General features: G+C 39.5%; 1 protein-coding gene across 1 annotated transcript in view; it reads left to right on the top strand.

Moving 5' to 3' along the window:
• The window catches only part of LOC109916491 (NACHT and WD repeat domain-containing protein 2), an 84,541-nt gene that overhangs the window by 34,844 nt on the left and 36,838 nt on the right, over positions 1 to 12,859 (top strand). The window contains exon 5 of the mRNA XM_048600800.1: positions 7,702 to 7,818. Within this exon, the coding sequence (XP_048456757.1) occupies positions 7,702 to 7,818 (117 nt within the window). The remainder of the gene's footprint in view (positions 1 to 7,701; positions 7,819 to 12,859) is intronic.

Below are 12,859 nucleotides of genomic sequence, written 5' to 3'. Positions count from 1 at the left end.
AATGGGGGCTACAGGGGAGTGGGCAGTGGGGAATGGAGTGTTGCAACTTGTAGGGGAGGGCTATTGGGTATTGGGCTCGGCTGTGAGGAGGGTTTGTTGGGACACTGGTGTTCCACTCAGCAGGATTTTGGCAAATTTCAAGGTCAGCAGTGGGGAGACAGTGTCGGATTGCAACTCCACTCCATATTTCTAGGCTGGAATTCCAACCCTGGCTCCTTCATGGCTCAAACAGTTCCCTTGAGTGCAGGAGAGTTGGAGAAGGTCAAACCACGCCCACCTTTTGCATCACCCAGAGTGCCATGTCCAGAGAATTTTAAAATCTGGCAGAACATGTCTGGCCACATTGACAACTGTTATCAAAGTTGAGTTTAGGTTGGCAGTTGGTTAAGAGGTAAGGTGCCAGATGCAGGAGGTACCAGATGAACAGCATAGGTAAGTGATGGAGTGCCAAGAGTAGGTTACAATCTGGGAGGGGTGGCTGTGGCAGGTTCAGCAGAGGAGTGGGGAGGGATGTTGTTGGATCCAGCAAAGGAGGAGGAGGGTGTCAGGGCTGGCGAGAATGGGGCTACGGGGAGTGGGCAGTGGGGAATGGAGTGTTGCAACTTGTAGGGCAGGGCTATTGGGTATTGGGCTCGGCTGTGAGGAGGGTGTGTTGGGACACTGGTGTTCCACTCAGCAGGATTTTGGCAAATTTCACGGTCAGCAGTGGGGAGACAGTGTCAGGACCAGTGGGAGAGACGGTGTTATCAAAGCTGGGACAAGAAGATGGGGGTATCAGTCCGGCAGGGGCAGTGGAATTGATTTGGGTTAGGGGGATTACTGATTGAGAGGAGATTATTGTTGGGACTCCAGGCAAAGTGCAACAAGTCGGGGGAGATGTAGTTGTGGGTCAGTGTGGTGAGTCCATTTACAGGCCAGGTTTTTAATTGTCTAACCTTTCTTGGATAACTATTACTTTACCAGAATATTCCAAATTCTCCCAGATAGAGGAGAATTGACCATCAAATCCTACCAATTGTGCGGCGTTTGTTGCAGATGTGCTGCTCCAATGACTATCTGGCCACCAGAATATCTGGGTCATTATATCCCTTTGCAGTTTCTTTGGCCTGGGGACCACCTCCCCCATCCCTGGTAGGTTTGAAGACAGTGTGCGCTAAAATCTAGCGATTGGCCTTCTCAGAAACCTGCCAACTCACAACTTGGCTCACATTATACAAGCATACGTGTTGAAATTGCTCAGTCCTCTAATCCTTGGGCCTGTTGAAACGCTGAAGTGGTGAATTAATTTGACCTGTGGTGGGGAGAGTCCCATGCTAACTGGGAAACCGGACAGCTTTGGCTGCATGGGCTGATGTCAGAAAAGTGGGAGGATTCCTTTGTACATTACCAGTAACGTTGTTACAAGAAACAGAGGGAAAAAAAAGTGAATTAAAGGCCCTCAGGTCGATTGAGTGGACAGCTGGTTTACGATGCATTGTGATGCCAGTTCCTGCACCAGCTGCGGTTACCATGAAGGGCCTGCCTTTTCAACCTCACCTCTCATCTGAGGTGTTCTGACTTTCAGGTTTAACCACCACCAGTCATCTTTCTCTGATGAGAGAGCAGCCCTGTGGGACTATGATGACTTTAACTTTTATTTAAAAACACATGGTATTGACAGTAATCCAGACGAATTGGTGATACAAATAGAGGTAAATAATTCAGATCTAATCATCGTTGCAGAAACATGGTTAAGGCGATAATAGGTGCAAAATTAATATTCCAAGATAGACAAAATTTCAAAAGGCACAGGTACAGCGGCAAATGGTAAGGATATGCCAGACACTAAAGGATTCACAGAAGTTTTAGTGAGAAAGGTTCTGGTCTCAGAAGATCATGAAGCAGAATCAGTAGGGATGAAAATTAAAATAGCAAGTGACAGAAAACACTGGTGGGAATAGGTTGCAGCCCTTTAACAGTAGTTATGAAATTTCACAGCATACTATACAAAAAATTAATAGAGTTTCCAACAAAAGCAATATGGTAATTTGGAGGTACTTTAATCTTCATATAGTCTGAGGTAATCAAATTGGCAAGAATGCTCTCAAAGAGACTTTTGTTATATGTTTAGATGACAGTTATTTGGAGCAACACCTTGTAGAACTGATCACTGATAAAGCTATAATAGATCCAGAATTATGTAATGAAGTCTGGTTACCTAGAGATGTTGTAGAGAAGGATCTACAGGGAAATAGTGATCATTGTACCATTGAATTCCATGTTAATTTTGACAGTGGCGTACTCTGAATGCAAATGACAATCTTAAACTTAAAGAAAGCCAATTATATAAATATGAGAGGAGAACTGACTAAGGCTAACAAAATCTTAGCAAGAAAGACCCTTATGGGGAGGCAATGGCCTACTGTTATCATCACCAGACTTTTAATCAAAAGACCCAGGTAATGTTCTGGGGACAAAAACATAAGTTGATGGAAAAGCTCAGCAGGTCTGGCAGCATCTGTGAAGAAAAAAATCAGAGTTAACATTTTGTGTCCAGTGACCCTTCCTCAGAACTGATGGTAGCTGGGAAAATGTAGATTTACATACAGGAAATAAGGACGGAGATGGGGTAGGGAATAAACAATAAGATAGAGCCCAAAGAGAGAAGGGAGAGAGAAAACAGAGAACTACGTGCCAGTTAGCCTCATGTCATTTGTTGGGAAAATGCTGGAATCTATTAATAAAAAAGCACTAACAATGTGCTTAGAAAAGCATGACTGGAAGAAATGGACATGGTTTTACAAACAAAAATCCTGTTTGACAAATTTATTGGAGTTTTTGAAGATATAATTAGATAGATAAAGGAGAAACAGTAGATGCAGCATACCTGAATTTCCAAAAGGTATCCAATAAGGCACCACATAAAAAGTTAATAAGAAAGAAAGGAACTCAAGCATTTGGTAATATATTAGCGATGTTCGAGGTTTAGTTCACAGTAAGGAAACAGGGAGCGGGCATAAATGAGGCATTTTTAAGTTAAAAAGAGAGTGCCATCAGAAATGTGTTGGTCTTCAGCCATTTACGGTTTACATTGATAGATCAGGTAAAGAAGAAGAGAGTAAATGTATCTAAGTTTGCTGATGATACATTTTTTAAAAAAAGTAAGCTATGGGAAGGACACAAAGAGGCTCCAAGGAAAAACTGTACAGGGTTAAATGACTTGGTAACAAAATGACAGATAGTTTATAAGGTGGGGAACTGTGAAGTTATTCATTTTGATCACAGTAGTAAAACAGAATATTTCTTATCAGTGGGAAACTTGCAATTAAAAATATTCAAAAAGACTTGGGTGTGCCTATGTAAGGAATGCAGAAAGTTAGCATGCAGGTACAGCAAGGAATTAGGAAGGCAAATGGCATGTTGGCCTTCATTGCAGGAGAATTGAAGGAATAAAGAGGTCATGCTACAATTGTATGAGATTTCATGAGACTGCGTCCGGAGTTCTTAGTTTTAATGTACGCATTTATGTCTGTCATCGTTTATCTGCCAGTGACTCTTTAACTTATTTTTCCAGTCAACTTTAGTTGATCCTTTCTTCATAACTTTATAATTGCCTTTATTTATATCAGGGACATTAGTTTCAGACCTAAGATCCTTGTTCTCAAGCTAAATAAAAAAATTCTATCATGTTAAGATTATTCTTGTCTAAATGATTTTTTTTTACTTGGCATCTACAATTAATCATCGTTAAAATAGCTTGTTGGCTGATTGGCAACAAATTGTTCTAAAATAACTGTAATTATTATTACTTCGAAAGTCTGTATTAGGCCTGTATCATTTATATCTAATATGTACTTGCAGTTTTGCTGTGCTCTTGCGGAATTCAGTGATAATCTGCTCAAAATTCCTAACTTTTAGGGCTAGATTTTATGCTTCCCCACTGGCAGATGTGAAAGTGGTAAAAATTCTAAAATCTAGCCATAGCCCTGCCCGCCACCTGCCTGCCTACACCATCTACATGTGTACAAGGTTGGCAGAGATGTCGGCAGCCCACGGTAGGCTTTCCTGAGGCCTTTAAATGACCAATTCATCCTGCTGCTGCAATTCTGACTGCAACAGGCAGGGGCCCACAACATGCAGGAAACCTGCAGTTTTACGTCTACAAGCTGGCGCCGGGCAAATTGGGGCAGGAGTAGGCAGGGGGAAGTCTTCCCTCACAGGCCCCCTCTACCCACAAGAGGTGCTCCTATCCTCCAAGATCATCCTTTCCACTTTATCCACCCAACCCCTATCCACACTGGCTTCTCAAGGCCACATACAATCGCAGCCATGCCCAGCCTAGCTCCCCATCATCCCTCCCCTCAAACCTCCATTCCACGGTGGCTCAGTGGTTAGTACTACTGCCTCACAATGCCAGGAACCCCCAGGTTCGATTCCAGCCTCGGGTGACTGTCTGTGTGGAGTTTGCACATTCTCCCCGTGTCTGCGTGGGTTTCCTCCGGGTGCTCCGGTTTCCTCCCACAGTCCAAAGATGTGCAGGGTAGGTGGATTAGCCATGGGAAATGCAGGGTTATAAGATTAGGGTAGAGGGTTGGGTCTGGGTGGGATACCCTTCAGAGGTGCAGTGTGGAGTCGATGAGCCGAATGGCCTGCTTCTACGCGGTCAGGATTTTATGATTCCTTCCCTCCTCTATCCTGGCCTGCTAGTCAAGCCTAGGCAATCCTTAAGTCCAGACCCCTATTCATCAGAACTGAGCTACATAAGGATGTGTTAGGCCAAATGACCAGTAGCTTGGTAAAAGAGATAGGTGTTAATTTGTGCGATCTGAAGAGGCAAGGAGGAAATTCCAGATGTTGGATCCTAGGGAACCACAGGCAGAGCCCAGAATGATGGAGCAATTAAAATCAGGGATGCTCAAGACACCAGAATTAAATGAGTGCAGATATTTCAGAGGATTGTGAAGCTGGGCTAGATTACGGAGACAGGGAGAGTGAGGCCATGGAGGGATTAGAAAATAAGAATAAAAGTTCAAAAACTAATATGTTGCTTTACCAAGATGTAGTGTAGGTTAACAAATACAGGGGTAAATGGAAAATAGGATTTGTTACAATTTAAGACAATTGGTGCAATTTAATTGAGTTTTGAATGATCACAAATTTACGGAGGGTAAAAAGTGGGAGACCTGCAATCAGTGACTATTTTTAAAGCAGAGGTAGGTTTCTTTAATAACAAAGGAGTCCATGGTTATCACAGGTGGAACGGAATACGTAGTTGTATCCACGAGCAGAGGAGCTTTGATCTTAGTGAATGGTGCAACAGACTCAAGGTGCTGAATAACCTATACCTGGTTTTAGTCCACATACTCACATGACCAGCCAGGCACTCATTCTCATATATAGAGGTTGATATATCGGATATGCATTAGATCTTTTACGTCAGTTGGCGATATTGTACATGTATCAGTGAACACACTTGCGCAGAAATTTTCTAGCCGCCTGTTCTAGTGGCATTCAACTAGTAACCCAGGTGCAATGTAATCTTTTTTCTGTATGTATTGTGCTGCAGTTGATTCTGTATGGAAGAACAGAACTTTTTTTTTCTCTATCAAGAAATAAATACGGCAAATAAATGCATATAGGTCTCTCATTATGATGTGGGAAGCATTCTGAATGCTTAACATCGTCATCTGAAATTTACTAAACAATTAATATCTTCACATTGGGATCTGATTATATAAGTTTCACTTTCACTGGTTGAGCGGATATCTGTCCTCTTCTTTTTGGGGTAATTATCTAAGTGTTTCACTTTTCCCTCATAAATCATTTTCTGTATTTTCAGTCAATTTAATTGTAGCTTTGCATTGTATTTCTTTCCCAGCATGAACATTGAGACAAAATGAATATCCCCTTGCGGTTTAAACATGGCTTTCAGCATGAGTTCTTGGAACAAGCTAATCCAATTTAGAGTGGTTAGTTCTTGGGCTCTTATTATCTTCAGACATATCTTTTAGCCACCTGCAGCTGGTGGCCTCCTCAGAAGAATGTTGGGAACTGCTGCCTATATGAGGAGGCTGAACTAAACAGTTTCCTTTTATTTTATTGTTTAATGTGCATTGTTGTGGAAAAGCAAATTGGGCATCAGTGTGGAAAAAAAAACAATTTTCATCACAGTGTGTTCACTTATTAAACTGATACTGTCATTAAATGTGTTCTGCCATAATGATGTGTGAAGGGGCTTTGAATTTCACAGTATCTTGGTCACATTGAATTGGAGCACCATGCACTGTATTGCTATTCCATCCAGTTCACTAAATAATTCTGCCACAGCCCTTTAATACTGCTGACTCTAGCATTGCAGTAGTTTCCCCTGCTGGTTTTATGGTCTATAATATGGGCCTCTTGGAGGGTCAAAGTTAACAATAGAAAGACAGGGAGAATGGAGTGATGGGAGTTTATGAATCGTGTAATGAGCAGGTTATTATCAGACTTGCTACAATCATCATCAGTTCTCAGACTTCTTTATTTAATCTTTGCTGTTTCACAGCCTTTCACAGCTCCTTGTCAGTTGGCAGCCATAACAGATATTTAGGCCAAGTATCAGAATGTGAGGTTTTATTATTACTTCTGGTATGACAGACTCACCAGATTCAGCTTTAACACCACTCAGCCTCAAAATTAACACATGGGAAGTCTTGCAGTTCCAAGTATGGTGTGGCCAGCTGCTTCAGCACTATCCTAACAAAGGTGTAATTGACCTCAATTGGCAGCTCTCACTTTGAAATAATCACACACTCATTTTGCTTTCTGCCTGCATGAATACGAGTGAGATGGTGCTACCTTAATGTGTACTGCAGCAACTATAACTCCCCCACCATAGCTCATCAAGATCACTTTTGACAGTGTGTTCTTCTACTGAGCATATGGTACCTGGTACTTTGAGTTGGTTTGGCAAAGCCATTTATAGCTCATAGACAAAAATGAAATAAATGAAATCCGTTCACACAACATCATACAACATGGAAGTATCTCTAGGAGCTTCAGACAATGAATTACATTTGAAGCAGTGATTGTTGCTGATGTTGAGAGCAAGATTTTATGTAACACAGCAATGTGCAAAAGGGGAGTTTGATATTTTATTCCATGTGTGTAACTCCACAGAAGACCCAGTTGTGTTATTTATTGCAGTTGTCCCTGTTTCCCCCATTAGCTTTATTCATTTCGCCCAGAGAATCCACAAGCCTCATCCTGTGGTTTTGTTTCGGTGCTCCAACGGAAACTAATTTCGGTACAAATGTAATTAAAGTTTGAAATTATTGAGTCATGGTTCTGGAAAAATGTGAAAATAATTAAGACCTATGTGCAACTTTAATGTACCGTATCACTATTAATACTTCAACAAAAATTAACTGACAATTTTTCTCACATGGCTTCTCTAGCACTCATTCTCAACAAATTATTTCATACTTTTGCATTTGGATGTTGGAATGAAGTACAAATGATTGTTTGCAGTACCAGAAGTATTGTACGCACTAGGATGTGGGCCTTGAGATTGTCCATCACAAGGCAACAACAATTTTAGATGTCTTCTTAACATTTAAGAGTCACCAAGCTATCAGATAATCTTTCTTTACTACAGTTTCTTTTTGCTGTACTATACTATGCTATCAGTAATTTCAGTGTTTTGAATAAAAGTAAATTGCAATTTGTACATTTAAATTACAGGTTATAGATGTTTACTGGGGACTGGATCCAGAAGAATGGGACAGCCCAGAGCTCCATAGGATTCGGATGAAACTTTTAGAAGATTGCCTGAAAACATCAGTTGGTCCATGTTTTGTTGTGGGTATACAAGTATTTACATATAGCCTTAGATATTATGTGTGTATATGGCCTAAAAACATTTTCAATGATTGTGTTTCATGTTTTATATTGAGGTTGTTATTCAATGGCAATACCTCTGAGCCTATATTATAAAATTGGTCAGTTTTGAGAGGACAGTTAACATGCTGGGACAAAAGAATAGAAAAAGAAAGAAGCATTTGGGATGAAACGACATAATTCATTGAGAGATTTAAATGCACTTTAAGTGATGGGGTTCATTTTCTCTCTTTTCTTCGATTAAGCTTGTCTTTCTTGAAGGTAAGTTTTAATCACCAATTTGGGAGATGAATCTGAAATCAACATCTTAAAGTTAATATCTGGGCTACACCAGATGGACTCTCATACAACAGATGACATACTAGAAATTTGTAAATGGATTGAGAATAGATGGAAAAACCATGTTTTGTGTGTCTATAGAATTTTCAGTAAGCCACATGTAGGTTTCCAATACTGGTTGATCCCCTGGAATTAAGTGACCTTAGTTTCTTTCCACTTAAGTCAGAATTTCCCAGGGATAGCTGACAGACAGGAAATTCCAGTGTGGAATGATTGCCTGAAACTAAAGGTGGGTAGTGCCTGGGGGATGGTCAGGGAGCAGGGAGTGAGAATTTAGAGTCTAGTCTACAAAAGCACGCAGGCATGAGTCACATAAATAAATCCACTGGGCACACCAGATAATCAACCACCTATCCCATGAGATTTATACAACTCTAAATTACAATGGAAAAGAAAGAAAATTTTATTTTATATTCAGTCATTCCATTCAACTCATGTTTTGTCTTAAAATTAATATTCCTGACCAAGGTAAAGATGATCCAGGTGCAAAAGGCAGAGAACTAATAGGTACTTACCCAATGGACTGGTAACGTGTAGCATTCAAAGCTCATTTTCTTTATGCACTGGACGTTCCTGGCTCATGTCCTTACAATCCTACACCTTTATTCAAAACCAAGATTCCTTGCACTCTTAATAGCTCCTCCATTGTAACTTCTTTAGATCCTTAGGAAACCCTGCAGGGATATACATTAATAGGCGATACTAGTTGGCTGATAGTGAAGGCAGTCAGCACAGTGTCCAGGCACTGGCTATGCAAATGGAAAATTTTCTCCTAGGGAACCAATAATCAATCCTGTGAGATTCTTAGGTAATCCAGAAGAGTTGATAATCTTAATTGAATGCAAGGCCACATTTGTGGAGCAGGGTCTCACAAATTTTGTCCCAACAAACCTGGCGATAGCAGACACGTGACTAAAATGTGGTGATTTGGAAATTTACCCACATACATATGTTAGATTATAGGCTTACATTTATCTGTAATGGCTTATTTTTATATAGATTCAATTTTACTTCCCCTTCTGAGTTCAGGAAATATATCGTCAAAATCCAGGAATGAGCACTTACATCACCCACCTAACATACCAGAAAAAAATGTTCCTTTAAAAATCGGCATTGTAATTCAGTTTCTGCTACAAATTAGCTAAGAATTCAGCTTTTTCATGAGTAGAGGTCAATTAAATTCAACCTGTGCAATTCTTTACGTGTTTGCCCTGATTATAAACTTCAGTGTCACCTTCAGAAAATTGTTCCTCATTGTGTAGTAGTTTTTCATTAATCCCTACAACACAAATAATGCTGATTTTTCATGCTCAGTGGCGTTTAATATTAATCTATTCAGTAGGCACTCTGGAGATTTCCCATTCAAAAGCCCAAATCCCTTCTACACACTCTTGAATACTAGTCCAGAGAACCTCAGCAGAAATGTTACTAAAAAAGTTTATTTAGTAGGGATGAAGTTAATTGTCACAATATCAATATAGTACAATAACATGCACAAAAGTCCATTATCAAATAAACCAACATGATTGTCTGTGAAATAAAGAATAAATACAATGTGTTTTATGATAATTTCCTTGTATGTTGTTCCTTTGCTTATAAGAGGCTCTTAAATATAATGCTAATAAAGTACTAAACCGTGAAATTTACACTTGGGCAACCAAAGCTTTGAGTTCACTCTGTCTGTTGCACTCCACTTGAAAGTTGAATGTTAATTTTTGCAAACTGGATCCAGCTTAGTTGCTTTTCTTGCAGGCTTGGTCTTAAATTCCATTCCTGACTCTGATTCCTGGTTTTGCTTACATTGACACTGACCTTAGCTGACATGACTTACTATTACCTGATATGGATCTCACTTCTGTCTGGGTGATCTTACTTTCCCTGTCCTTGTTGATGCTTTGCATTCATATTTTGTTGACCCTGATCAGTTTTACTTCCCCATTCATCCCCACTATTCTGATCCTGTTTCTCACCTGTTTTCTCCTGATTGAAAACCTGTCTTACTCACCGCTTCCTACTCACCTCCCTGACCCTAGTCCCAATATTGTTTCCTTGCCTACATTCTAAGTGCACTCCGTTCCACTTTCCCTCGTTCAGCTTTCATTTCCTTCTTCTTAAACAGACTGCAAATGCCCATGAGCAATGAACACACACAGATATATTTGAAATTTTGATCTCTTACGTAATATTAAAATATGTGTGCAGGACTACAGTTAATGAATCTCCAGACGAGTTTTGAATAACAGGTGATCAATGTTAATAACAGGTATTTTCCAGGTAAACTGCCAGAGCTTGTAGCTACAGGAAATCTGCTGTCTTGTGCCATCCTCATACATCACTGTAGCTCATTTGCAAACTCAGTTATATCCTTCACATAATTACATCAAGGTTGACCCATCTGTTGCTCTCTGCTCTTCCCTCTAGAAGAGATCCTAGTGAAGTAGTTCTTTCAGTAACTAATTCCCACTCAAAAGTTTAAATTGTCTAATGCAAAATGGTGGCAATTCTGTAAAGTCTGGAATTGAATTGTATAGGAAAAATCAAACCCAGAAGAATTTACAGGCCATAAGACAAATGAAGAGGTATTTGAAATTGTAAGAGCAGGAATAACGCTAATGAATGAGATCCAGAAAAGAAAATAGTACTTTTTTGCCCATTTGATCAGAAAAACCTACAGGATCTCTTCTAGAGGGAAGAGCAGCGAGCAACAGATGGGTCAACCTTGATGTAATTATGTGAAGGATATAACTGAGTTTGCGAATGAGCTACAGTGATGTATGAGGATGGCACAAGACAGCAGATTTCCTGTATCTACAAGCTCTGGCAGTTTACCTGGAAAATACCTGTTATTAACATTGATCACCTATTATTCAAAACTCGTCTGGAGATTCATTAACTGTAGTCCTGCACACATATTTTAATATTACGTGAGAGATCAAAATTTCAAATATATCTGTGTGTGTTCATTGCTCATGGGCATTTGCAGTCTGTTTAAGAAGAAGGGAAAATAATCTGAAAAATACCCTTATTTAACACATTTTGCTCAAGCTCACTTTCCTACCTCACTTCCCTGAGCCAAGACAAGGTAATGTAATTGATATGAACACTTCCTCTGTGTTAATTAAGCCAGGCTTGTATCAGTGGACTCAGCTCCTCATTGCCTGGTCTGCTGAATTAGGTCTTTAGCACATGACAGGGATATATGCTCAGCGCTCCTGGAGCGTGAAGCTCTGTATCTGCAAAACTGAAGAACATTCACCTAACTATTTAAACAAATTCTTCTTAAAAGCAAGTGGGTAATTATTATAATCATTGTTGTATATTTGATTTTGAATTTGATGCTGGGGTTTAGGCTGTTCCTTCAGGCAAAATCTGAGCATGCACGCAGGATTTCATTTAATGCATGACTTAACAGAAGAAGTGTCATAGTCTGATTTTCCTCATCCAAGATAAGTCACACAGCATGAAGTGTTCAAATCTGACTTGTCTAGTGCTTATTAGACATTTGGACAAGTTCGGAGATTACAGGTGATGTATTTTAAACTGTTTAATTTTTACTTCAATTTTCATCAAACAGAACACAGGTAACAGATAATCATATTGAAATTCACTCAACAGAACAAATCCATTTTCATTGATCCCTGCTTTATGCATTCTTATTCGGTGAATGATAGTCCCTGGCTCTTTGAAAATCCTGTTACACTGTACTTTAATAAATATATCCCACCAGCCTTTCACATACCAGCAAAAGGTCCCATTGGGTAAGTTGTGCACCATTTAAAAGTCTGATTGGTCTGCCATCTAGTGGAATGTTTGTAGAATATCATTTTTTAATCGCTGATAAGAGGCCAGTTGACTGATTACAGTAATAAATAAACATTGATGGATTTGCAGGATAAGAAATATAATTAAAAATATCAGAATCTTCTATAATCCTTCATGAAATGAATAGAGGCTTTGAATTATTCAATTAACAAAACAATTGGACCGAATTACAGAAGTCTAAATCATGCAATACAATAGCCCAAATAGGGAAAAATTACTCAAACCAATACACTAATAAAAGAATTTGAATTATTAAATCAATGGCTCTGCTTATCGGGTTTCACCTAAGAATATATCGCCCAGCATAAGATGCCATATACTTGAACAGCTTGTAAAGCTTTGATAATTCAAGTAACAGCATGCTAATTCTTATACTATCCAGTACTGAATAATTTTAGTTCAGCAAGGAAGTGAATACATATTGAAATAAAATATTCACAGGTACGTGACTGGTTAGTTCAGATAGTCAAATCTTCCTTGTGAGGTGCTTGGCTGCTAGAATTATAGGAAGAAATTGTAAAGGGGCCTGAAACTCGTGGACAATGGTGATATTTGTGACGGAATTTTCCTAGAAATCTAGCAAGGCCTATCTTCTTGTTGGCTGCAGCTCACTGCATCTTTTATATATCTATCGAGCAGTGAACCAAGTTTCTCACTAGGCAACAATGAGTTGCCAGTTAAAGGGGATTGTAGATTGTTAAATGCCTTATTAATGGCACAACTTACTTCAATAATATTGAGCATCTTATCTTACCAAATGCAGCAAACAAGCTAGATATCGAGGATTCTCAACTTGGAAGTCCAATAGGTACCCCTGGTAACTTCAGCTCTCTGCTGATTG

This window comes from Rhincodon typus, chromosome 1 (genome assembly GCF_021869965.1).
Source record: "Rhincodon typus isolate 14 chromosome 1, sRhiTyp1.1, whole genome shotgun sequence".
NCBI lineage: Eukaryota > Metazoa > Chordata > Chondrichthyes > Orectolobiformes > Rhincodontidae > Rhincodon > Rhincodon typus.
Note: the sequence above shows the minus strand (reverse complement) of the source record. Positions and strands in the feature narration are given on the sequence as shown.